Below are 26,435 nucleotides of genomic sequence, written 5' to 3'. Positions count from 1 at the left end.
TGAGGACCAGCTTCCGGCCTCCTACACTCTGAAGTTCTGGCAGGTCTGAGGGTCCCCCAGAACCCTTGGAATAATAGGGAAGAAGTCTGGCTTCTTTGCATGCTCTTGACTTAGATCAGCCCAGAGGGTAGGAAGGTTCAGCCCTATTTTTTCATGTCCAACAGGTAGAGAGGGCTGGCAGGGATGGAGGGAAGGAGACAGTCCCCTGGATTAGTCTCTAGGTGGGAAAGAGCCAAACTTGGCTGGTATTTTACCAAGATTGGACTTAAAAAAAAGAGGAAAGAGGGGAAGGAGGAAGGGAGAAAGGGTTACTTTCAGTATTCACCCCCCTTCTCCCAGGAGTCAATGCTTCGGAATTAGACTGACAGCCAGCATGGTGGGAGGGGCTCACTCTGGAGCCAGGCTGAGCTCCCTAAGTGCATCTTCTCATTTAGTTCCCATAACAGCACATTATCCCCATTTTGCAGATGGAGAGATAAAAGTAGAGACTGTCTGTAACTTTGCCCAAGGCTGCACTGGGGCAGAACTGAGACTCAAGCTGAGGGCTCCCGGATGTCCCGGCACTGCCCCTGGCAGCGTGTGGTTATTCTGGATGGACAGTCAGACCCTTCTCTGAGGGCGCATGTGTCTTCACGTCACCTACCAAGCATGCGTGCATTGCGAAGCCCACTTCAGAAGCCTCTCTGGGTTTTCATTTGGTTGGGGCTGAATTTTTCCTTTTCTATGACTTTCTTTAGCCAGAGAATGAACGGAATTACATTAAATTTCTCCCTCTTCCACGTTGGCTGATCCTCCTCCACTCTCTTGATTTCCATCCACCCGCGCTCCCTTTCTACCCCGTCTTTGCTGCTCGGGGGGTTTCTTCCTCCGTCCCCGGTCTCCTCCCATTGCCTTGCTGGCTTTTATTTCCATCCCTTGCTGATGGCCCCTGCTCTTCTCAGCCCCTTCCCCAGTCCCCTCCACTCCTGTCCAAGACAGCAGGCCCCTCCCCTGCACCTCTCTCCCACCCACTCACCCTGAGCTTTCCCTCCTCTCTACCTTCCCCCCGCCCCTTACTCCTTTGCCTGAACCCCCTCCCTGCACCGTCCTTATCATCGCCTGCATGACTGCTCTGGTTCTTTATCCCATCTTCCCCTCAAAGGCATTCGCAGCTCGGCTGTTATTCTTGTATTAGCATTGAACCCATTAAAGCTAATTTGTTTGCCCTAATCTCCATTTATTTTTCCCTAGTTGATATTAGATTTCCCTTTCTACTGCTCCGGCATGATTTTCTCTTTGTCTTCCTAATGGTCCACCCCCCTCTCTCTTCTTCTATTAATCTGGTTGGCTTTACTGTGTGGTTTCAAGGCCTTTATCCACCTCCCTCAGCCCTTAGATTAACTCTGTCACTCCCCTCCCAGGAAGGGACCCAGGGAGTGGATTTCCAGGGTTGGAGCTGCTGTAAATGTCAGTGGATCTCTAAGCTCCCTCAGAAAAGTACTTGATGAGAGGCCCTGACTTGTCCCGAAAGTCTGGAAGGCTCGGAAATGAGGGGGCTGAAGAGAGCTGGAGGTAAGTGGGACGAAATGTGCTGTTCTGAGCCCAGAGGGGTCACCCCGCCCAAGGCCTCCCAGGCTGGGCTACCCTTCGGGGCTGTCTCAAAGATTTCTGGGGCTTCCCTGGTGGCGCAGTGGTTGAGAATCTGCCTGCTAATTCAGGGGACACGGGTTCGAGCCCTGGTCTGGGAGGATCCCACATGCCGTGGAGCAACTAGACCCCGTGAGCCACAACTACTGAGCCTGTGCGTCTGGAGCCTGTGCTCCGCAACGAGAGAGGCCACGATAGTGAGAGGCCCGCGTACCGCGATGAAGAGTGGCCCCCACTTGCCACAACAAGAGAAAGCCCTCGCACAGAAACAAAGACCCAACACAGCCAAAATAAATAAATTAATTAATAAAACTCCTACCCCCAACATCTTCTAAAAAAAAAAAAAAAAAGATTTCTGGAGGCCTCTGGAAGCTTCTCAGATCCCATAGATTGTGTACCAGGACGCCAAACAGCATTGGGCCACTTTCTTCCTGTGACTCATATTGGGCACCATCTCTCCTCCAACCCTGTTTCCCAGACTGGAGACATACTCCCTCCTCTTCCTGAAGAGGGGAAGGCTTCTCTCTGCGGATGTAGCTTTGGGGCAGCTAAAATGCATCCCGCATCCTGGCCATCATGTTTCCCAGGACAGAAGCCGCTCAGGATCACCTCTCAGGAACCTTCACTATCCCCTACCTTCTTCTCCACTGACCTCCCTGCTTCACAGCCCTCCATCGGAGTGTCGTTATTGGCCTTTCTTGGGGCTAGGGCTCTGCCTGTCCCCTGGACGCCTAGCTCCTCGAGGGCAGGTGCAGTGTCCTATCTGACCGTATAAGGTTGCATCGCGGAGAGGAGAACGGTGCTTCCTGGGGGCATTCAGAAACTTTCCACCTTGGTCACTTCAACCATAGTCTCTTGGCATGCTGTCTGTGTTTTTAAAGAAGTTCCTCTGGTGATTGCCCAGAGTTTTATGTCCTCTCATTAGATGGTCAATAAATACGTATTGAAAGCATGAATTAACTGATTAAACGCGAACTTCCAGTCAAAGGCTGCACATGGGACTTGCCGGTGCTTTCTGGAGGTTTCCTAGAGGTCATTCTTGTCTCCTTCCCTCCCACGGAGCCTCTTAGATGCCTCCAGACTCCTGGCATCACGCACCCGGGGCTGCAGTGGGAAGGGCCAGGGCCCCTGCATTTGGGGGAGAGCGGGCATGAGGCAGGTGGTCAGCACCCACACTGAACCTGCCCTCGGAAGCCCAGCATCTGCACAGACCACTGTGCTGTACCTGCACCTCCCCCTGGGGTCAGAGGCCTGCGGGTATTCATGCTGTTTAGTTTTTTAATGATTCTATATTAAAGCAATTTTCAGTTTATTAGATTTCAATTCACTGAGCTCCCACTCTATGTCTAATAATATTCCAGGCTACATGTATGTGGGGAGATGGCTTCTGACTAGAAGACAGCGTGCTTGCCCTTGAGAAACTTACAGGTTAATCACACCTGGCACCTTATAGAACCTTAAAGTATTAAAATCCATTCACAAGCACTATCTCCTCCAATTCTTTTCACAAGCCCATGGAATACCCATGGGGTGTGTGTGCACATTTCTGTGTGTATGAGTGTGTGTGTGTCTGTCTGTTCCTGTCCCTCTGTGTGTGTCTGTTCCTGTCCCTGTGTGTTCCTGTCCCTGTGTGTGTGTGTGTGTGTGTGTGTTTGTCTGTTCCTGTCCCTGTGTGTGTCTGTTCCTGTCCCTGCGTGTGTGTGTGAGTGTGTGTGAGTGTGTGTGTCTGTTCCTGTCCCTGTGTGTATGTGTGTGTGTGTCTGTTCCTGTCCCTGTGCGTGTGTGTGTTTGTTCCTGTCTGTGTGTGTGTCTGTTCCTGTCTGTGTGTCTGTGTGAGTGTGTGTGAGTGTGTGTGAGTGTGGGTCTGTTCCTGTTCATGTGTGTGTGTCTGTTCCTGTCCTTGTGTGTGAGTGTGTGTGTGTGAGTGTGTGGGTCTGTTCCTGTCCCTGTGTGTGTGTATGTCTGTTCCTGTCCTTGTGTGTGTGTGAGTGTGTTGTGTGTGTGTGTGAGTGTGTGTGTGTGTGTGTGTGGTGGGTATGGAGCCCTCAGGCCTGGGGCGGGGGCAGGAGGGGGGCCTAGCCACCCTGTGGAGCCAAACAGGTAGGAACAAATGAAGAACAGCTGCTCTTGTGAGCCCGACACACTGAGCAAAATCTGTGACAAAAAACTGCATATCGGTGGCTACCACACCTGTCGACAGGTGGTTCCCCAGAACCAGGCATGGTAGCAAAGCAGATTATACACTCTAAAAGCCACTCAAGGCTGCCTGAGAAACAGGAAGGCACAGCAGAGCAGGCTCAGCCTGTAGGCTGTGGTTTCAGGGAGGAAACGGGGTGTGGGAGGCTGAGAGCTAGGAGACCTGGGTCCTGCCCACTCTGGGACCCTCCTGTCTGTGCCTCAGTTTCTTCATCTGGCTTGAAGGGCACAGATCATGTCTACTGTCCCTTTAGTCCTAATATCCACACCTGCGGGACTGCCCTCAGGTCTGGGAATAGAGGCCAGGAGCTACCAGAAGGGGGTGCAGATATAGCTTTGTGGGGGGACTTTGGGCAACTTTCCATGGAGGAAACTCCCAGGGGGTGGCCCTGAGGCCACCTGTAGAAAGACGAGGGACGTGGCACACAATGGGCCCTCAGGCTGTGCGTGACCTGCATGACAGTGGAGAGAGATGCTCTGATGATGGACGATTGAGGGAACGTGTACGTGTGCAAGGCTGCGGGGCATGTCTGAGAGGGTCCCTGGCCAGGAAGGGGAGGCCACCTGCCCGATGCCACAGACTCACTTCATGGCAGAGCCGGGCAGAGCTCACATTTTCTGACCCAAGTTCCCATTCATTCCACATCCCAGGGGGGCCCTTTGGGACCTCAGTGCCATCTCAACTGGGGCCATCTTGGCCACAGTGAAGGAAAACGGCGGTGGGGACTGGATAGACTGTGTTCCGAGCCCAGGCACAGCCTGGAAGAGTCCTGATCCTCTTATCAGTTTGCTTGTCATTTGATGTTCTTCTGTGGCGAACCTAGTCTTGAAGCTCTTTTCTGGGGGTTCTGGGTCTGGGAAGCAGAGTCCCTTCCTCTGTGGAAGCATGGGGCTGTGAGAAACAAGAAAGGCTCTCGAGAACACGTGTCGCTTCTCCTCTCTCTGTCGGTCCCAAACCAGGGCTTCTACAGCTAGTGTTACTCGGACCCAAAGCAGCTAAAGGACTAAGTGGGGGGCTGAGTTAGACCCACCACCTGCAGCGCTCAGATTGTTATGCATTGAACTGAGTCCCCCAAAACTCCCACGTGGAAGTCCTAAGCCCCTGTGCTTCGGAATGTGACCTTATATGGAAAAAGGGTCTTTGCAGATGCTCGAGTTAAGATGGGGTCATTAGCGTGGGCCCTAATTCAATGTGGCTGTGAACTTTTAAAGGGGGAAATTTGGACACAGAGAGAGACACACAGGGAGGGAGAATGCTATGTGAAGACTGGAGTTATGCTGTCCCAAGCCAGGGAACACCAACGACGGCCAGCATATCACCAGACGCTAGGGGAGCACAGAACAGATTCTCCCTCTCAGCCCTCAGAAGGAACCAACCCTGCCAACACCTTGTTCTCAGACCTCCAGCCTCCAGAGCCCTGTGACAACACACGTCTGTTGTGTGGCCCCCTAGTTTGTGGTACTTTGTTACAGCAGCCCCAGCAAACACATGCACAGATTAACGAAGTTCTAGCTCAGAGCTGGGCACAGGAGGCTTGGGGAAGCCCCCTTGGGCTCCTCTCCTGGATGCCTGGTCGCCCCTCCAAGTGACTTTCCAGTATAAGGCAGGCTCGGTCACAGGCAGAGAGCAATCGCTTTCTAACATCTGACCCTCTCTAGGTGCACCTGCTTCCCTTGACACCGCCATCCTCCCACAGAGCCGCCGTCCTGCTCCGTTCCCGATCCTTCCATCAAGTGGCAAATTCTCCTTTAATGCAAGAGCATCAACACATGACACAGCAAAGCTTCCTGCAGGCGTCCATCACCCTTGCCCAGCCAGGCCGTGTTTCCCCCAAGTCCACCAGGACTTCCAGGCTTCTCCTCCTTTCACGAACTTTCTGGATCCAGTCTAAAAGTTGGTTATGAACTCACCCAACATTTGCAGTGCCCTTTCAAAGTGCTGTCAGGTAAGTGATTCTGAAATTCAATTCAGCAAATATCCATTGGGCCTTGGCTGTATCGGGGATGGATCTTCACCATCATTCTATGGCAGGGGGAGGGCCTGGCACTTTGAACCCATCTTGTGGATGAAGACACCATCTTGGAAGGTTAATGGCTTCTGCACAGCCAGTTATGAGCAGACCCGAGACTGCACCTGAGTCCGACCCACTCCTGTCTACTGCCAGATGGGAAATCTCTGGGTGGAGGGGGTGCTGGGCAGGGAGAAGGGCTGTCTCTTCAGAAGGCTGGCATGAGAGACTCCACGTGGGATTGACCTCTGGTTGGGACTCAAGGTGGGCTGACTCCAGATCTGTGGTTCTCCAATGCTGATCTACAGCAGAATCACAGGCAGCCTGTGAAGGATGCAGATTCCAGGACCCCACATTGCTTAACAGAGTTCCAGGAGCTTCTGATGCTAGAGACCACACTTGAGAAATATTTGTAACTTTCAAAAAGGTTCTTTCGTTTAGCAAATATTTATTAAGCATCTAGCATGTACCTACTGAGTGCCAGATATTGTTTGGGGAAGTTTTTTTTTTTTTTTTTTTTTTTTTGTGGTACATGGGCCTCTCACTGTTGTGGCCTCTCCCGCTGCGGAGCCCAGGCTCCGGACGCGCAGGCTCAGCGGCCATGGCTCACGGGCCCAGCCGCTCTGCGGCATGTGGGATCCTCCCGGACCGGGGCACGAACCCGTGTCTCCTGCATCGGCAGGTGGACTCTCAATGACTGCGCCACCAGGGAAGCCCCATGTTTGGGGAATTTTATTCCCAATCTACAGAAGCTTGTAACTATTGGTCCTCACAGATGGATCCTAAATCTGGTCAACCACCCTGCCAAGCTGAAACCCAGTGTCCACCGGGAAGGCCCGCTACCAGGTGAGTCTGGCCCAGGCCTGCCAGTGTTTGCCACCCCCAGTGGTCACTTCTGCCCAGCCTTGCTACCTTGTATTGGAGCCCAGGCCAGCAAGATGCCCCAGGACCAGGGAGGCATCCCGGTGGGGCAGCTCAGGCCTTGATGGCTGCCTCGGTTTCCCTAAATGGCTTCTATCCGTCTTTCCTCAGTCCCATAATGACCACTTATTATAAAGAAAATAAGAGTAGTTATAGCAATATCATGGGAAAAGATCAAGTGTACTTCTTGTCGGGAAAACTTCATTTACAAAATTCAAGTGTACAAGTTAGGTTAACTAGTAAGACAGTGAAACATGTTATTGGAGAATTATGTGAAAACTACCATCATGGAGATTTATGGGGCCCTCACTAGGTCATTAAAAGTGAGGGTAGGGCTTCCCTGGTGGCGCAGTGGTTGACAGTCCGCCTGCCGATGCAGGGGGACACGGGTTCGTGCCCCGGTCCGGGAGGATCCCACATGCCGCGGAGCGGCTGGGCCCGTGAGCCATGGCCGCTGAGCCTGCACATCCGGAGCCTGTGCTCCGCCACGGGAGAGGCCACAACAGTGAGAGGCCAGCGTCCGCAAAAAAAAAAAAAAAAAAAAAAGTGAGGGTATCAGAGAGGGTCTGGTTAAGGAAATAGAACCTGAACAGGGCTTTGTCAAGGGGGTGGGGATGGGGACGATGTTCCAGGCAGCTGCCACTGAAGGGGCAAAGGCACAGAGGTGGTGATGTACATGGTGTGTTTTGGAAACAAGACTACTTAGCTGGAACATGGGTTTGCATACGGAAATAGTGGGAAATAGGGTGGGGGGGTGGGATCGAAACTTCTCGGGTTGTACACCAGCGGTTTGCCCACAAACGCCTGTTAATGATTGGATTAAGAGGAAGGGCAAGCAGGACTCTAAGATTATTTCGGAAAATCACCAGGCTCAGATTCTCTGGAACAGGGCGGGGAAAGGTGGGAAATCAGAACATTTTGATAATGTGAATCATCTAGCAATCACAGATTATTGCTAAGTTGTTCCACTCAATAAAAGCACCACAAAGCCCAAAGAGGACAGAGTCAGTGGGTACACAGCTCTAGCAAGAGAACTAAAAGGAACACGGAAGTCAGCGACAAGGGAAGTGTGAAGGCGAGCTGGCTGAGGACGGCAGTTTCCACGCACAGTGAGCAAAAAGCCCCGCCACATGCACATTGAGTGCACTTGACCCAGGCTTCCTGATGGCAGGGTTAGAGAGGACCTCTTCATCTGGCCTCTCTTGTCCAAGTCCCCCACAGTGTGTCTGAACCCCAACTGTCTTCCTATTGCTGTCCCCCGTGTTTCCAGGACCCTGGGCCCTGGAACCTGCCCACACTCCTAGGATGTCACGTCTCTGCCCCTGCTGGTCCCTCCTGGGTCCCCTGTCTCAGGTCAGGCTCCCCCTACCCCACCCTACTCACAGCCCAGCTCGTCTCCCTCTCCCACTAGCTCAGCATTTTGTGTCTCGCTGGACTGAAACCTTTCTTTTCTCTCCCCACTTGTGGCTAAAAGTCCAATTTGCTTTCTTCTCTCTCTAGAATGTCAGCATGAAAGCAGAAGCATGGTCTCTTGAGTCCTGTAACCCCAAAGCCTAACTCCATGCCTGCCATACCGAAGGGCTCGGTGGATGTTTACTTACTGAACCGAATATTAGGGGAATGATGCCCTTTGAGACAACTTGGAGTCAGAACTCCAGGCTTCTGTGGCCAGGGGATGCATGACTGGGGAGAGCACGTCATAAGAACTGGAAGTAACTGAGCATGGTTGAGGGGGTGTGTTGAGAGACATGCACTGGGCACTGCCAGGCTGGTGCAGATGTGCCAGGGAGTTAGAGCCAGAGACCAAAGGGACACCCGGTGCTTCCTTAGGAGCTGGAGTAAAACCTGAGGTGATGCAGGCACAGCGTCCAGAAGGAGCACCCACTTGGGAGAGAAAGAGGCCAGGAGGAGAGGAGACAGGTTCATCACAGGACAGTAGAGGGCAGGGAATAGTAGCATCTCTGGATAGTGGACCACGTGGTCTGTGCATCTGAGTTGGAGAAAGATAAATCATGATTTCTATGGCTGGTGTTGTGGGCTGAATGCTTGTATCCCCCAAATTCGTTCGTTGAAGTCTTAACCCTTACTGCGATAGTATTTGGAGGTAGGACCTTTGAGAATTGATTAAGGTTAGAGGAAGTCATGAGGGTGGGACGCTCATGATGGGATTAGTGCCCTTATAAGAAGAGGAAGAGACACCAGAGCTCTCTTTCTCTCCAGGCTCATGCACTGAGGAAAGCCCATATGAGGACACAGCGAGAAGGCAGCTGTCTGCAAGCCAGGGAGAGAGCCCTCATCAGAACCTGACCATGCTGGCACCCTCACTTTGGACTTCTAGCCTCCAGAGCTTCAGAAATAAATGTCTATATTTTAATCCAACCAGTCTGTGGCATTTTGTCATAACAGCCTGAGCTGAATAAGACATGTGACTGGGATGGAAATTTCAGAGGTGACAGGATCTTCAGAGAAAATCTCAGGCAGAGGTGTTACGGCTCTAGGTGTGCACGAAGGAAGCTGAGAATGAGACAAAGGGGCAACTGCTCAGAGTGTGATGGGCGAGTGGATGCAGGCCCAGTGAAGCTGAGTGACAGGAGACCCGGATCCAGTAGCCCACCTTTTCTGTGTATGTCTTTACAACCCACAAAGCAACTGGGTTCCTTAAATGACTGACGCTCACGTGCTATATTGGACCATGTGCCTGGGAAGAAGGGGCTTTGTCGGGAAGGTAAAGATGAGAGGAGGGGCACAGGGACGTGGCTCCTTTCTTTGGATGGTGGCAACGTAAATTCTCCACGATGGAAATGCTCTGGATGCCTCCTGACGCAGGCATGGGGACCTCATCATTTCACAGAATTGGGGCATCACAGCCACTATGTGGACATCAGGCAATTCCAGCCTCACATACAGTCCAGCTGTTCCCAGGGAACAGGGCATCTGGAGGGTCCCACAAACAGTTCTGCCGAGAGCCCCACAAAACAGTAAGCTCAATATAGCGAAAATCAGAATGTGCCGCTAAATCCAATCCTAGGTCCTAAGGAAAACATGCGGTAGTGGCCATCATATAGGAAAAAAAAGTACACCTTTAGCTCAAAGGTATTTTATCCACAAATGTACTTTTTCCTGCCACCATTACTCTGTTTCACTATATCAATGAGTGGGCACCTCTGCCCGCTCGGCAGGAAAACATTGTTTGAGAATCGCTGATTTATGCAAGTTATACAAGTATTTGTTGATCCAATGCACAAAGTATTCCTGATGCACCCCGTTGTTCGTAACGATCAGTTCCTGCAGTACTGCATCAAGCGTGGCATTGTGTGTCCACAAGACTGCGGTTCCTGCTCACGTTTCCCCCGTGGGTTTAGTGCACGGGCGTGCATGTTCCTAAAGACCCTGGGCAGGGCTCCCGGGGATTCGGAGCGAGGACATTCCCGTGGTCTGAGCAGAGGATCCCACTGGTGACAGCCCTCAGCCACCTGCCTTCCATGTTTTAATCCTCGGTGGACCAAGAGGCCAGAGTCTAGAACAGGCAAGTCCTGCTGCTGTTGTCTGCCCTCTTGGTAACACTGTCCCCATCTGAGAAGAGTCACCATAAACCCCAGAGCCCAAGCGTTGACAGTAGCTCCCACACTGGCCAGACAGGTGACCTGTCCCTGGGTCTCATTTGAAAACAAGGTCTCTGCCGGGCCCCATGGCTACCGACGTCCCATAACTTAAGTTGGGGGTCTGCAGGAGTCATGGCTGGACAGGGAGTTTCTCTGCCCAGACCTCAAACCATAGGTTTCAAGAACAGGGAGGTCACAAGTCAGTGACCCCATGCTAGACCGACTACAGTTGATTCCCAAGACAGAGCAGGTGCCCCGGATCTCTGGGACCTTGCTTTCGCTACTATGTCCGGTGTCGTGGACTCAGTCCGGGATCATCAGCTGCTCCTATAATTTCATGGCTGTGTCTCTTGGGGTGTCTGAGAGTATGGACTTCTTTGGCCGCCTTTTTTATCATCCCCAGACCAAGGACAGTGTTCCGTGCACACGCGTGTGTTTATGTGTGTGAGAGGGTGAGTTTTGTATGCACATGTGCATGTGTGTGTGTGTGACTACACGTCACCCACGTGTGTATGAATGTGGGTGTAACTGGGTAGGTGGGTGTGTGTATCACAGAATGCAGACCAGGGTGAGGACAGCCAGGCAGCCAGGGTACAAAATTTAAGGAGGCGCTTACTTTCAGGGCCTATCCTGCCCCTTAATGAGTCCGAGAGTGGGGGGCTCCTTAAATTTTGCACTCTGGGTGGCTTTGTGCCTCACCCTTGACCCAGCCTTGGTTGTGCGTATGTGTGAATGTGTGAGAGTGTATCTCTATACGTTGGTGTGTATGGAAGTGTGTGTTGTGTATGTGTATGCATACGTTTGAGTGTGTGTATGAGTGTATATGTGTGTGCACTTGTGTCTGGGCAGTTCTTACTGGGCTTTGCCATTTCCATCAGCAGCTGTAGGGACCCCTTCTCATCCGCCTGGGTCAGCCTTCCCTCTACCCCGTGCCACCCACTGAAAGGCAGTACCCTGTCTCAGAGAGCCCTGGTTATACTCATGGGGTCTGGGGCAAGGCACAGCTCTCCCGGTCTCAGTTTCCTTGTTGGTAAAATGTGGTGTCAGGGCCTCACCTTTTCTGGCCTTGAACAACTCCGGGTCTAGGTAGACTACTTGGTGTAATGAAACCTATAAGGCTCCTGTGACACGTGATCCTCAAGTCTAGAAGGTGAGAGGCACGGAGATGAACATTCCTACACAAAGTAGGCTGCAAGACATGCCATAAAAATAAAGTACTAGGGACCTTGGGGAGGAGGAAAGGAATCCAGGAAGGTTTTAGGGGGAGGTGGCATTGAGCAGGGCGGGCTGAGGATGGCTGGGCCGTGTGCATCACAGACATGAGGTCCGTCGGGCCTCCCAGCAGCCCGCTGAGCCAGGGACCACGGGTCCACTTCACCAGCGAGGGAAACGGCTCCTGAGGTCACACGGGTGCACGTGGTTGAATGGCAATTCAAAACCACATGTGTTGGACTCTCAAGGCCCCACCTCTTCAGCCACCTCCATCCAGCAGGGGAAGAGGCTCCCGGGCCTCAAGATGGGCAACATCTACACGGGGCAGACCGATGAACACACACAGAACAGTCTGCAAACCATAGAAGGCTGTGTGCAACGCTGTGTGCAGTTGCGTGTACACGGCGGGACAGAGAGTGACTTCCAGGGAGGCGGGGACAGAGAGCCGTGTGGACGGGGGCATGACGCACTCCTGCCTGGGCTCTCCCGGAGAGGTGGACGCCTTCCAGCCAACCCGACCCAGCCAGGCTCCGAGGAAAGCAACTGTGACAAAGCAATCAGGGCAGCGTCTGTGTGGCTGCGAGCAAGACTATGAAGAGGGGGACACTCACAAGAGGGTGAAGCCCGAGGCCCCAGGGCAGGTCTGTCTCAGTTAGGGGTACCTGTCCAACCAGCTCTGAGGCCAGCAGGAGACAAGGGGCTTGTAGGGCTCTGGATCTTTGGGGCATTGTCATATCACCAGAGAACAAGGGGACTGGAAGGCTTTATTTTTTTTAGCTTCCACATATAAATGAAAACATAACTTTCTTAATATGAGGATTCAAGTGTTTGGAAAGTGTATCACTGACTACATATAGTATAGACAGGCCTTGTCACACTGTCTAAAGGGAGACGTCTTATAAAGTCTGCAAATCTCTGGAGACACGGGGATTAAGCATTGGATGGGTCCAGCAAGGGTTCTGACTTGGCCCAAGTGAGCACATCTCCACGGCACTTACACCTACAATTCTGCAACATTTTGCCAGCCATTTGGAGCCCCAGTGTAGACCATCGTGGAGTTGGCTGATCCAACACAGCCTCACCTGCTGCCTTTCTGGAACAGTGAGTGCTCCAGGGATCAACCAGACTCCAGAAGGCCTGATGAGTTTTATCTGTTATTGGTGTCCACATGGTAGTGGCAGGGCGGCTGCTGGTGATTAGTGACCTTTGGTGCTCCCACCACCTGGGTTGTTAGTTTGCAGTCCTCGTCCCGTTACTGAATTGTTTTGTCTGATTATTTCCCCTCTCGGTGCTGTGGGTCTGCTGCCTTTGAAAGGGAATCACAAGACTTCAGCTCCCTGCCCTGAGAAGGCGCCTCTCACCTCTGTCATTTACCTGGAATAACCTGGCAGTGGATGCCACCATCACTGGTGTGATGCCCTGCACACAGCAGGTGGCATCCGTGAGGGTCTGTGAAATTGAATGAAACCGCTCACCCTCAGATTCCAGCTGGACTCCAGCTCCTCTCCTGCCCCAGCATCCTCCCTCCCAGCCTCTTCCTCCAATTGGAAGTCACAGCCAGGCACCCGAGGACATGTCAGGAGATCATCCCATTCCTGCCACCTCCATTTCGACAGTCATCAAGAACAATCTCAGGTTCAAGGGAAAGAGCAAAACAGAGCTGGAGGCAGGGATTTGGTGCTCAGCTAATGCCAGGCTTTTAAATGTCAACCAGGGTTTGCTATCATGCCAAAGCTGGATTATTATTACACAGAGTTGGAAAATATAAGACAGGAGGTAGGAGTGGCGCTGGAAGGAAGGAGAGACAAGAGGGAAGAAGACAGAAGATTTGTGGATTTTTATTTTTTTTCAATAGACATATGGTTCTGTGTCAGTTAAGAACCCGTACACAAGGCACATCTCCCTGTGGTCCTGTCTCAGCTACACACATAACATAGATGCATGCCCACTCCAGCTCATCTTTCCTAAGACCAATTCTACCAAAACCCTAGAATGTTCTGGATTCCAACATAAAGTCCACGGGCAGCCCATTCTATCATGAGCCTACTGTTTCCCCTGGGATTGGGTTTTCTGGTAAAATGGAATAAGGAATCCTTTTCCAGACTGGGCTGGCGTAGCAGGTGATCATAGCCCCAGGGCTCTGAGTCAGCACTTCCCATGAATTCTTTCATTGAATCCAACACCCCTAGGTTTTAAGCCTATTATTTTATCCGGGTGGAATATTAAAAGGTCTGTCCTAAATCTTAACTGGAGCCAAATTTTGATGCTGGTTTTCAAGCTCCTAATGGAGAGTTTCAGAGGAAATACTGAGACAGTGTAAGGTTTGGACATCTGTGCTGGAGGATTTTGGGAGATCCTCCTCCCTAGGGACCCCTGTTCTGGAGCAGGGAAAAATTCTTGAGCAGCTGCTATGTGCCAGGGGAGGATACTGGTTTCACTTTCAGTATCTCCTAGAAACCCTGCAATATCCCCGTGTTTTATGCAGAGGAAACTCAAGCCCAGAGAGACAGCTGACTCGCCTAACGTCACACAGGGAGAAAGCAGCAAGGTCTGGTTCGCAGGCAAAGCCTCTGAGGCGTAGCCCCTCCTGCCGCCTGCAGAGGTGGAGAGGTGGCCGCAGGGCCTGGCTTCACAGTGGCTTCAAAAGTCTCTCGCCCCCTTGATGCCTCACGGCTGCCCCTGAGTTGATCCCAGGAATAATAGTTCTCCCAGAGAAGCTGAGGAATCAAACGCAACACATACAAGTGGGCAAACACGCAGTTCACACGATGACGGTAGATTAAGCTGCTTCTCTTAAATGCATCACCCAACCAGCTCCCGACTCCTCTGCTGTGCTGGTCTGACAGCAACAATACAGTCGCAGTGGACTAATTAGCACTAATGACTCAGGTCACTCCAAGGCCACTTAGGGAAACAAGTGCAGAAGAGAACACGGATGAGCACTGGGGCTGAGGACAGGAGAAGAAAGAACAGTTCAAAAAGAAGGGAGGGAAAAAGTGGTCTTCCTCTCTCCATCTCTTTCTCCGCTTAAATCAAAGATGGGTTTGCATCCAAGAAATGCAACCAGCCAGGAGCTGGGGGGCGACTGTCCACAGCCTAAAGAGGCAACATGAAAATTTACCCCCTTTCCAGGTACTGGTACAAGTGGAACCTCAGCCGAGGCGCCAAAGGAGCCGACGACTTGATTTTGAACCCCTGAGTGAGAGGGACCCCCAGGAAGCAGCAGAGGGAATGAACCTAAACTTGGGGAAATGCTCCCCACTGGCTGCCTGTGGATGGGGCACCTGGGGACAGCCCCTGACTTCACGGGCGGGTCTTCCCAGTAACTCTGGAGCTGTTTCCATCACACCCACTAACTCCAAAGTCTCTGAAATGTACCCAGTCAGGGAGGCCCAGTGTGGTTTGGAGATACCAAGGGAGTATAGTATACCCGCTGGCTTACAATTTATTGAGGTGCCTGTGGGTAACTGTTTTTTTTGGGGTGCAGGTGGAAACACAGCAGCCTGGGGGGATGTGTTGAAAGAAAGCTCCCTCTCTCTGCCTTTTCTAGTGGCTGACCATCTCCTTCCACCTCACAGGACCTCCAGGAGGGACACCAGATAGGGACCACTGCTCCCATTTTGCAGATGGGAAGACTGAGACAGCCTGTTTTCATTGAGCTGGAGCCTTAGGGACACTGATGAAGAAACCAAGCTGACAGACCGAAGGCCCTACCTGTTGCTATCGGTAGGAGCCCTTGAGCCCCCTCACCAAGGATGCCGGCCCAAGTTCCCAATGGAGCTGCAAGCGTGAACCCATCTAGTGCTGCAGGGAGTTTTGATGAGCTGGACTTTGGGAAGGGGGGCGCTGGAGTCAGATCAGGCTCACTGAGCATCCGTTCTCTCCTCTGCTGTAAAAACGTCCATAACAAACCTGCCTGGTAGACTCCTGAGAATTAAATGAGACAGTGGATGTGCCCTCTCCCAGCAGAATCCCATACCTGTAATAGCCCTTGGAGATAAAAATCAGAGCTTCCATTTACCGAGGGCTCACTAAGTGCCAGGGTGTGCCCAGCACTTTGTGTATTGGGTCTCTGTCTTTGGATATGAACGTGGCATGAGCAGAGCTGGAGTGGCTGTGGGCTGCCTGTGCTGAGCCTTGGCAATCCTTGGCATTTTATATGGCATTCGGGACCATGGGAGGATCCTCAGGCATTAACACAGAAACAGCACCCGTATATCCCTGGGGGACTCCTGAACTTCCCTCCCCTTCATCTTGGACATGCCTCAGCAAGGAGACGCTGGGTTCCACCCCGGCCCTTTGTTCTTTCTGGGGAAGGAGCCCCAGTCAAGGGAAAGCCCAGACTCAGTGACATGAATTGTGGGTTTAAAATAGAAACGTTCCCATGAAGATTTTTCTGATCCATAGTCCAGGTACGAGACATGTGCTCATCTGGGCCACCTGGCCAAGGGAGAGGTCTGGAGGGGTTTTCAGAAACCCGAACAGGCGTGTCAGCCCTAACTCTGGACCTCAGGACATAATTACAAATGGTCAAAGATCTACTTAAAAGTGCCACGACCGCAGATACATAAGGAAGGGTGGATACCCCTGCCCACTCTATCCTGACCCAGAAACTCTATCCCAGGGTCACTGACTGTGGACTGGAGAAACTGGGATTGGCCTGGGAGGGTGAAGTTTTCAGGAACCAGGAGACCCTTGGACTGGATTTCTTTGTCCTCTTTCCCCCAAAGAGAAACACCTAGCACTTCTGCTGGGAGCAGGCATTGTACACACTTCCTAAGCAGACTGTCTTTTAGCCCCGTCTCCAAAAGAACCTGGGCAAAGGTGCTCCAGAAAGAATCACTCCCCCAAAGAGCTCTGACTTGAGACTGCATTCTCTTCTTTTTAGAGAGTGCATTATACCCCCAAGATCTACGTCTGAAGGGAGTGCGGGCTCCTGGGGGCTAGTAACTCCGTCTTTCCTCAAGTCTCAACTAAAACAAAAGCAAACTGCCATCTGAAATGGGGGCACAGTCCCCTGCCCTCTCCTTTTAAGATCATCTTTTTTTTTCTTCTTCTTCTTCTTCAACGAAATTGTGTCTTTTATCTTTTGGATCTTAGTGTACTCAGAACCTCGGAGCTCAAAGCTTTCTCAACGCAACTGAGAAGTCGGCACCTCTCGGATTGATAAATGGAGCGGCTTTAAAATGCTTCGAACTGAAGACAGACCAACTGTGGCGAGAGAAAGTAAACACATCCCCGCACCAGTCAACCCTAGCAAGCTCCTTGCTGAGATTACAAACTGCAGTTCCTGCCTGAGCTGGCAAAGGATGCTGGAGCAAGCTGGGGTGGGGAGGGGCACAGCCACAAAGCAGCTTCCTCTGCCTCCGTCAGTTGTGTCCCAGAGGAGACGGGTCACCTGGGAGCCTCCTCAGGACCCGGTTTGGATGTTCCTAAGCATAGCCGCCTCTGCCAACTGGTTTCACGCCTGGAAATGTCCCAAGAGAAGAGGGAACCAGCTTCCTTCTTTTGATCTAAAGGGGGGTTCCTCTCCCTTACCCCCGCACTCCCCGTGTGCAGGTGAAATTCGCCAGTGAGAGAATGGGGATTTTTCACAAAATAGACTGAGATCGCTACATAATTCGATATGAATATTTGAGGAACTTTTCCCATGAAAAAATCCATACTTTAAACACTCCCCCCCCAAACACACACACAAATTGTTTTTAGGAGAACCAATTAATAAATGCTAATTCATCCAGGCATATCTCCACTAAATTACTGTTTCATTTAATTGTGGGGGAATTTTCCATTACTAAACTCTCCCTCGCTGGGTTTTTTTTTTTTTCACATTATTTATATATTTTTTTCAGTTTCACTAATAGTGAGGTTGGTATGCGATATTATCTGCTGTTTGTACGTCTTAAATTTCTTTTTCATTTAAAATGTTTCCTCATTCTTGCAGCTCCACGTAGTCTGGGAGAAACATCATTAAAAGCAGACAAGATTTTATACATAAATGATGGAAACAGTCACTGGCTGAAGAAACGGGCACAGGAGAGCGTCCTGTCCGATGGCGCCGCTCTGATGTCAGGCGTGCATGGGTGTGCGGGAGCATGGGTGTGCGGGAGCGTGTGTCTCCACTTTGGGTTAATGTGGAAATGTTTTCCTATGTCAGTGAGTCACAAGTCAATCCACGAAAAGACTTGTGGGTACACAACTAGGAATGAAGATCACAGGGGCTTGAACAATAAAAATAAACAACACTTGAATCTCTTTTTAAGCCGCCAGCGGACAATGTGTATTTTCTTGCTTCCTTTTCACGGACACCAAATCCAAACTTTGACATCTAGATACCCCAAATCCAGACCAGCTGGTCCCCAAAGATCCTGCCATTTTTATGCATAGAAAATTGGGGGGTTCCAGTGATGGTTAGGGGTGGCTTGAGATCGCATTCCAAAGGACATGTTTTGAGGTAGCATTTTGATTTCCTTATAATGAATGGCAAAGTTGCCATGCACCTGGCTACCGTCATTTCTGAAATAAGTTCTTTCATTTTTTTCTCTCCAGCCACCTTCTTGCCCTCTCTCCTCCCCTCCCCCACGGCCTCCTTTCAGTGTCTTTCTTTTTCCCTTTAGTCTTCCCCTTCTTTCTCTTTCACGGTAACACATTCTGGAGGATGTGAATGATTAAACTGTTTACTCCAAGGTTTGAGGTTTAGGTATGAAAAGGCATGTCACTGTAAGTAAAGTTTCACCTTTATACCCAACTCTATCAATAATTACAGAACAAGGATGACTGTTAGTAAATCTTTCTTACAGTTAGCTCTTAACAAAAAAGGGATGGCATTTATTCTGAGTGTACTGAGTTCTACTGATCTCACTATTCACAAAAATTAATTACAAAGCTGAGTAACCTCCAAAATGAAGTCAGCATATAAAGGGATCAGGAGTATATCCCTGGGAAAATGCATACCCATAAAACATGTGCCACATTAAAATTCGAGAGTTGAGGTCATAAATAGAAAGTTTTGACATGTTATTATAATAGTAGATGCTTTCCTTTGAACCAAAATATCTCTTAATAATTAAAATTCCGAGATTGATTTTTGTGTTGTTTTCCTACAATTCCTTTGTCCTCTTCAGCAAAATTAAGTAGAATCCTTTCGGGTACAGACGGATAAAATTAATTAACTTTCCTTCCGCCCCCAAAATGTCCCAAATAAATGCTTCCAATAAACATCAAAAAGTGTCAATTAGAAATAATTACTTCTTATCAATCAGTAGGGCAATTAAAGTGACAAAGCTTGAAAAGATACTTATCTTAAAACTAATTCACAAGGTAGCTAAATTATCTCCTAATTAACTTGTATTGAGGAGGGTGGGAGGACGGACCATCTTGAAACAAAGATGAATTGAGGAACCCCAATACCTCTTTATGGTCCTCAAGTTCCTCAAGACTGTTTTTCATCCTGAGACCTTATTTTCAACCCAGGCAAGAAACCTGGGCAGAAAATAGATCTTTGGCTCCCTTTGCCCCTTTTTAAAACCAAGAGGAGGGAACAGGGCTTTTACATCTGTGATTTAAGGAAGTTAGAGATAGGCTCCTCCTTGATCTAAAGTCTCCTTTGACTCCTTGAATAACCTAGTTTCAGGAGCTGAGGGAGAGGGCTTCTCGGAAGTTATTGCGCATAACTTTTAATGACAACCTGCTTGCTTTTTACTAAACTCTCTTCTTCGTGGATACAGTATTGTTTACATTTTAATATTTATGTGGCTTTTCTCGTGCATCTCTGACTATTTAAAAAAACGTTCTTGCTTTAGAGGATCTTTGTTCCCTGATGCTACAAAATTCCCAGTAGATTTTATAGACCATTTTATTGCTGACCACCGGCAGGTCAGAATCATTCACTCTTCGCTCTCCACATCCCTCCAGAAAAAAAAAAAATATATATATATATAATATATATATAATATTAAATATATATATATTTTTTCTTGCTTTAAAGAGCTCTCTGCGAAGCAAGATCAGCCGAGAGCGAGCCGCAGAGGGTGAGCCAAAGCGGCCTAGGAGGCAGAGGCCGCGCAAAACTTTTCTCGGGCATCTCGGATTTTTGGAAACGGTGCGCATGGCCTCGCTCCCGCGAAAAAAGGCCCGCGGCCGCCTTCGCCCCGGATTCTGCTCCAGGGGAAGCTTCAAGGGCCGCTCTCCAGGCAAGGCCCAGGCAAAGCCGAACTCAGAAATGGAAGTGCCTGGGGAAAAGAGGGAAGTCCCTAAGACCTACAAGAGAAATGGGCTTATAAAAACAGGAGGGCTCAGCTTATGAATTTAGCTCTAAATATAGGCAATGGTGTCAACGGATTAGAAAGACAGAGGGTCTCTCCTTCAGGTTTGCCTAGAGAGGATTTAGAAAAGAAACAGGGGACAGTCTTGAAGATTTTGAGCTGTGTTTTAGGCAATTTTCTTCTGTTTCATTAGCATTAAATTAAAGGAGAAAGTCTCATCCTCCCTCTGCCTCAGATTTTTTTTTTTTAATTTGTTTTGGGGAGAAGATAGAAGAAGCTCCTCTGGCTCCTCTAGACAGAAAATTACCTCTGTCCCAGGCCCTGCCAGGGGTGGACGGCTCCCTCCCCAAACCCAAGGGCGAATTGCCTCAGAGCTAATGGAAAAACTGTGTCTCCTCATCTGGGTCTGTTGCTGATTTAAAATAAAGTACAAATAATTGTGTCCTTTTTCTTTCCTTCTTTCTTTCCTTTTATTCTAACGAGTGCTTCTGTAATGAAAATCGGTAGCGAAAACAAAATCAAGCCAACCCAAGGGGCCGTGACATCGTCTTATTTCTCGAGCAGCGACATAGAGGAAAGGGTCTGGTCCAGCACGGTAAATTCGAGGTCCGGGAGCACCCACTCCTATCACCGCTAGAAAGGTCAGGGGAAGGTCGGGGGTTGGTTGGGGCTTGGGGGTGAGAAAGGAACCCAGAGCCCAGCAGAAGCGGCGGGACCCAGCCTGGCGTGGGATCTGGCACCTGGCGCTGTGCGCTCGGCCTCGGAGACCGACCTGATGATCCCGAGGCGAGGGGATTGACGTCTCTCGTTATACCCCCGTTTGGCTAAAGACTAAGGGACTAAAACCTGGTCCTGGCCTCAAAATGTGGTCAAGGAGCTTGAGTGGGGCCCAGGCGGGGGTGGGGGCGGGGTAAGGGGTGCCAGGCGCTCCCCTCGGTCCCCTGGATCGTCGATCCCACCGCTCCCGGGGAAGGGCTGTGAGGTCTCCACTCCGCGCCCCTGGAGGCCCGGCGCCCGCAGAGGGCGGCCAGGACTGCGGTGGCCCCAGTCTCCTAGGGGCACCGGGGTGGGGAGGGAGCGTGCTGCTGACTCCGTCTCCGGTGGTAGAGCGAACCCGAAGGAGAAACCTACCGGCTCGCCGGGGGGGGGGGGGGGGTGCCTGCGCCTCTGCCCGTGGAGCCTCGGCCCCCAGACCCGAAGCAGCGCGGGCGCAGCTCGGACCCGCGGCGTTCTGGGCTAAATTGAGATCTCAGCCGCGCGCCGCGCCCGATCCGACCCTCCTTATTATAACAAATGTCCCGTTTGCCGAGCGGGACTTCATATTCGCCGAGAATTCATCTGAAATATTGATTTCCTCTCACTCCACCGGCCCAAATCGATAGCGCTGCGCCCTGGCCCCATAAATCGCCTTCCCCGCGGCCGGCCCAGCTCCATCCATCACCGCGGGCCAGGCCGCGCCTCTGCCCGCTGTCCACACTTGCTGAGCGCCTGGTCGGCCGCGCCCACCGCGTCGCCCGGTCCCGACCCTGCGGCTGTTTCCTGGCACAGACCACCCCGGCCTGGGCCAGGAGGTGGGAGAGAGCGGGAGTCGTGTCCAGGGACACCCTGAGCGCTTTTGAAGGGCCTGGGCCCGGGCGCCGGTGGGGAGGGGAGTTCGGCCCGTGGGGGGCTTAGTCCTCGCAGGCCGGACGCCCCGATCGCGGGTCCCCGCCTGCCTGGTGCTGGGCAAAGAGGAGTCCGAGAGCCCCGCAGTGCGCTCTCGGCTCCCAGGCCCCGGACCGCGGGCTCCTTTCCGTTTGGCTGGAGAGGTGCGCTGGGCTCACGGTCCCGCCCGGGAGCCACGGGCAAGAGCTGCGCGCACCCGGGGACGAGGGCTTAGAGGTCGTGGGCAGGGGAGCTGCAAGTCCTGCACGGCCGCGGCGCAGGGCCTGAGAGCGTGCAGGAAGGATGCCCACTCTCATGGGCCGGGCAAGACGCGGCTGGGGCGCGAAGGACACCCCGCTGGCCCCACGGAGAGGTTCTCGCCGCTCCGGGTGGCCCGCAGAAACCCAGGCCTGAGGAGGGCAGCTCCGCAGGGCCGGGAGGGATCTCAGGGCCGGAGAGCGGCGAGACGGCAGCCACGCAGAGCCAGGCCGGAGGCGTCCCCAGCTGCGCCCCCCACGCACGGGGTCCAGCGAGCCGCGAGCCTGCGCTCCCCAGCCCCACCGACCTGAGCGTACGCACGGACGCACGGCGACGCGAAGGCTCGGGGGTCCCGGCCACTCCGCGTCCTTACCCGATCTGATGGAGTTGTGAGGCATCGCCGGGGAGTCACTCGCAGCCCGCCGAGGGCTCAGGGCTTCCTCACGCAGGTCCCCGCTGCGCCCACCGCCACGCCGCTGCCCTGCACAGACCCAGGGGCAGGGGCATGAGACTCCCTGCCCGCTGCCTTAGACCTCCTCGCCAGGCCCTACCCCTGAGGCTCTCATCGCGAGGCAGGAGTCGCAGGATTTTTAGGTGAAGTGTGGCCAACCTCAGCCCAGCCTAACACATGCGCCCGGCTGGAGGATCCGGCGTTGGCATCCTCTGAGCAGCCCCAAACCCCAGCCCGGTGCCCTCTACATTTGCCGCCCCGGCCTTAGCCAGTTTAACTCGAGAGAAAAAAGGCTACCGGGCTTCCTGGGACCCTCTCCCTTCTCGAATCACCCCTTTCTCCCAGTCAACCCCTGGGAGGCCTACCTGGCCGGCCAGCCACAGGCCTTCACTGCCCGGGTCCGCCCGCGAGGATGCCCTGGGCCCCGCGCCTCTCTCCTTCCGAAGTTTGTTCCCATCCACCCGGCATCGCCGACCGGTTTTATCCCGCCAGGGCCCGGAGAGATGGGTCTGGAGAGGCTCGAAGGCCGCGGATTGGCTGGCTGGGTGCAGGGGGGTGCAGGAAGGGGAGGATTTTGCAAGGGGGACATGGCTGAGTGGACTCAGGAGTTAGAAACATTCGCTGGAGCTTCTGTTTCCAGTGGAGAGAGGAGAGGGAGGTAGCTGGGCCCTAACTCAGCAGGCCTGGAAAGATCTGAGGAGTGGGCGCTGGAGGCCTCGGGGCCTGAGGATGAGGGTCTCTGGGTCCCCCCCGGGGTCAGTGACACCAGAAGTGAGAGACACGCCACCTCTCTGCACCCTGCGTCCCCTCCTCTCACCCCTAGTCTGCTCAGGGGATCACCTTTTCTTTTGTGGGAGGGAACTTTGTTTCATATGCCTGGTTCTTAAGGTAGATGCCTGTTCTCAGGGCGGGAGGCAAGATGGTCTAACCTTCTCACCACTGGTGTGGACCTCTTCCAGGGCAAAATCCTCAACAGCCCCTGAACCCATTCCTTCCACACCAGCCAGGATCCACACCTCACATTGTTAAGTTAATGAAAATGGTCCACCTAACCTACTCCACGGGAACACCTTTCTCCTTCTAAACACGCAGCCGCCAGCCTCCTTGCTTGCTCCCTGAGGATTTTGAACTTGGGAAAAGAGTCCAGAGGACGGGCCATGAGGGCCTAGATTTCAACTCAACGTGGAAGGGTATTAGAAAGGGACAGGATGAGCTGAACCCTGCCTTGTCTGCAGGAATCAGCAGCCTTGGGGCCGTGTGGGCCTGGGTGTGGATAAGAAGGACTCCCTTGGGGTGGGAATGAGAAGCCCTTAGAGGGGGTGAAATCTGTCCCCCTCCTTCCCCACAGGTCTTCTCTTCTGTCGGGGGAAGCGGGTACAGGGAAGATTGTGTGGGCAAACAAATGTCCTGCAGCGCCAGCAGGCCGGTGGGGCAAGGCCTGGGTGCTCCCCAGTCTCAGGCTGTGCTCTGGACTCAGGGTTATATCTGGGAGGACAGTGATGCTCCTGGCCTTGGCGGGGGACAGCTCTGGGGTACAGAGGCTTAGAGCTGCCGGCGTGAGAGGGAAGGGATGGCACAGAGGCAACTGGGGAGATTCAGAGGGATGTGTGCGTGGGGGTGTGAACACACACAATTTTTCTTAATTAAAAAAAAAAGCTCTCTCTTTCAGGTTAATCCACTTCCTCCTCCCACCCAGCCTCGCTAGTTTCTCGATTTAGCAGAAATTAATGATTCTGTGAAAAGCAAAAGACTATGTATGTTCCAAAATGAATCCTCCACCCCATACGTGGCTGTAAACAAAAAACAATCTGCGCTTTATTGTTTTAAATGCGTCTCAAAACTTGTTATTTAGAATCACTCTGTGGTTTCAAAATGTCCAGATATTCCACTTCTCTGGTCAGACCTCCCGGCCGCACCCCAGAGAGAGAGGGAAGAAAGGTGCTGGGATGAAAGTGGGCCTTGGTGTAGGTCCCACGGACCCCAGAGGCCAGTTTGCTGCTCTGGTGCCTGCCCTGTTGTCTGTAGGGGAGCGGTGGAGTGCGGAGGCCACGCAGAGACTGTCCACCCAGGCTGCCCTCCCACTTCAGAGACAATGCTCCAGGGTGAGCCTGACAAGCCCTCATCCAAACAGTTCTGCAAACCTCAGAGCGTCTGCCCAAGCTGAGGGGCTGACAGGTACCCAGAACCTTGAAAACTTCTGCATGGTTCTTGCCAATGCTTTCCTCCTGTTCAACAAAACAAGGTCCCCTCCTCCCTCCCCCCCACCCGTGTTTAGCAAAACTTCTCAAAGGACAAAAACAGCAAGTTATCAAAACAGTCAGGTCCCAATTGTGAGTTCATTTTTTAAAAATTCATTTTAGTATGAAAACGTAATATGCAAAAAACACATCCACACACCCCGGACTGCAGGTGACAGCTGGCGGCCAGTAGGAGGCTCCACAGAGAAGTTCTTCCAAAGCCAACAAGCCAACAAGCAGTAAGAACACAGGGCGCTCCACTGCCTCTTGGTCTGGTCCTGCTTTCTAATTACAGTGGGATTGGAATAGGACCTAATTATTTTCAACTAAGGCCAAGAGAAAGGTTATTAACCAGTATCCCAACCCTTTGCAAATGTAGAGGTTGAAATGATACATATATAATTATATATATATATATATAATTTTTAAAAAATGCCTTTTATCACTGTTTTTTTGCAAACAAGAAAAATTCATGATCCTTTTAGTTAAGCATAAACATGTCAAGCCTTCCTTTGATGTAATTAAACTTTCCAAATAAATTTAGCATCCTGACTATGACACTCAGAGCAATGGGAAATTGAGGACATGCTTTAAAAACTAAAACACCTTCTCAGCCTTCTTCTCGGATTTGATGTCCGTAAGCCTTTCACGCTGAGACTATCACCTGGCAACCTGTGATTTAAAGCCAGTTATGATTTTTTAAACTCAGTGTTTTTCCAAGAATATTTAATTCATTGCCAGTATGAAAATAAATCGAGAAGAGAGAGTAACTCTGGTTTCCTTTAAAAATTTGACAGATCTGGCCACAGATCTAAGTGTTTCTTCGTAGAAATGAATTACCTTGCAGTTCAACATTCAAAGAGTTTAATATACATCTCAGGTAGCTGCCTAACCCCACTGAGTATTCTGTGATTTTTAAATTCTAAGTTGATCCACTGAAGCTTCAAAAGATGGTTTTTCTTTCCACAGTTCAGCTGAAATCCACCAGACTGGTGGTAGGGTTTGTTAGGGTTGAGACTGAGGGCGTTCCCTAGATGTGGGATTTTGGGTGTTAAAATACGGAACTGTCCCAGGGAAACCAGCATGAGTTGGTCATGTTAGCTGATAGAGCTGGGAAGGAAGGGGTTTGGGGTCTTTTAATAAGCAGCCAGAGTTTACACTGTCTCTGGGCTGGGTGTTTAACTGGCAGGTGGAATCCTGCCTCCTTCTGGATCAGGCCCTTGACCCTCTGCTTGCTTCAGGGGCCTCTCTTTCCCCCTCACCTCCCTGTATCCCAGGACCTCTTCCACCCCTTTGATATAAAGTCTCAGAAGTTTCTCTCTGCTAACTGCCCAGAGGCCAGCCCTGGGGGAGATCCCTGCCCCCAACAGCCTTGGGGGAGATCCCTGCCCCCTGCTTACCTGCCATGTCACCTTCCCCTACATGGTAAACAGTCCCGGGACTAAAGTGCATCCTTTGGGGAGGAAACAGCAGCTCTCTACTCTGAGTTAGAAGGCAAGCGTTTCAGCCCTGGCTGTGTGAAATGGGACCATTCCCTTTCTCTGAGCCTCAGTTTCCTCTTCTGTAGGATGTGGGTGTGAGTGAGGAGTGGGGAGGGTGAGACCCACCTCATAGCCTTGTTGTGACGGTGAATAGAATTATGATGGTAAAAGCCCTTTGAAAACTGCAGCTCTGTACAAAAGTTAATTATTATTAGACAACAAAGGCAGGGCGATACTTCCAAGAAGGGTAGAGGTAACACTCCTCTAAAATTTTGTTGTAGATGTTGGTTCCTTTAATCCTTTCCCAGCAGCACCGTGAGTTCTTCAAACAGCTGTGTGACTGCTGGGTGATGGACAGGTGAGCCGTTGAGAAGGAAAGGGTCAGTGAGCGTGTGCTCGTGTGTTGGGTGCAGGGTGGGTGTGGGAGCTTCTGTGGGGCAGGGGTGTCTGTGAGGGGGGCGATGAATAGTCCCTGGCCCAGAAAGAGGGGAGCAGAACCAATGGCAGAGGGGGAGGGCCAGCGCCGGGGCAGAG

The 26,435-nt window shown here is 51.8% G+C and overlaps 1 protein-coding gene across 1 annotated transcript in view; it reads right to left on the bottom strand.

Annotated features, from left to right (window-relative positions):
- Positions 1-22,602, bottom strand: part of PAX8 (paired box 8) — a 58,268-nt gene extending 35,666 nt beyond the window's left edge. Inside the window, exons 1-2 of the mRNA XM_082642787.1 lie at positions 22,549-22,602; positions 22,106-22,213 (exon numbers count right to left, since the gene is read on the bottom strand). Of these exons, the coding sequence (XP_082498913.1) occupies positions 22,106-22,130 (25 nt within the window). The 5' untranslated portion in view covers positions 22,131-22,213; positions 22,549-22,602. The remainder of the gene's footprint in view (positions 1-22,105; positions 22,214-22,548) is intronic.
- Between the last annotated feature and the right edge of the window lie 3,833 nt (positions 22,603-26,435).

Source organism: Mesoplodon mirus (genome assembly GCF_964341445.2).
Source record: "Mesoplodon mirus genome assembly, chromosome: 14".
Classification (NCBI taxonomy): Eukaryota; Metazoa; Chordata; class Mammalia; order Artiodactyla; family Ziphiidae; genus Mesoplodon; species Mesoplodon mirus.
The sequence above is the reverse complement of the archived record's forward strand: the minus strand, read 5'-3'. Positions and strand labels throughout refer to the sequence as shown.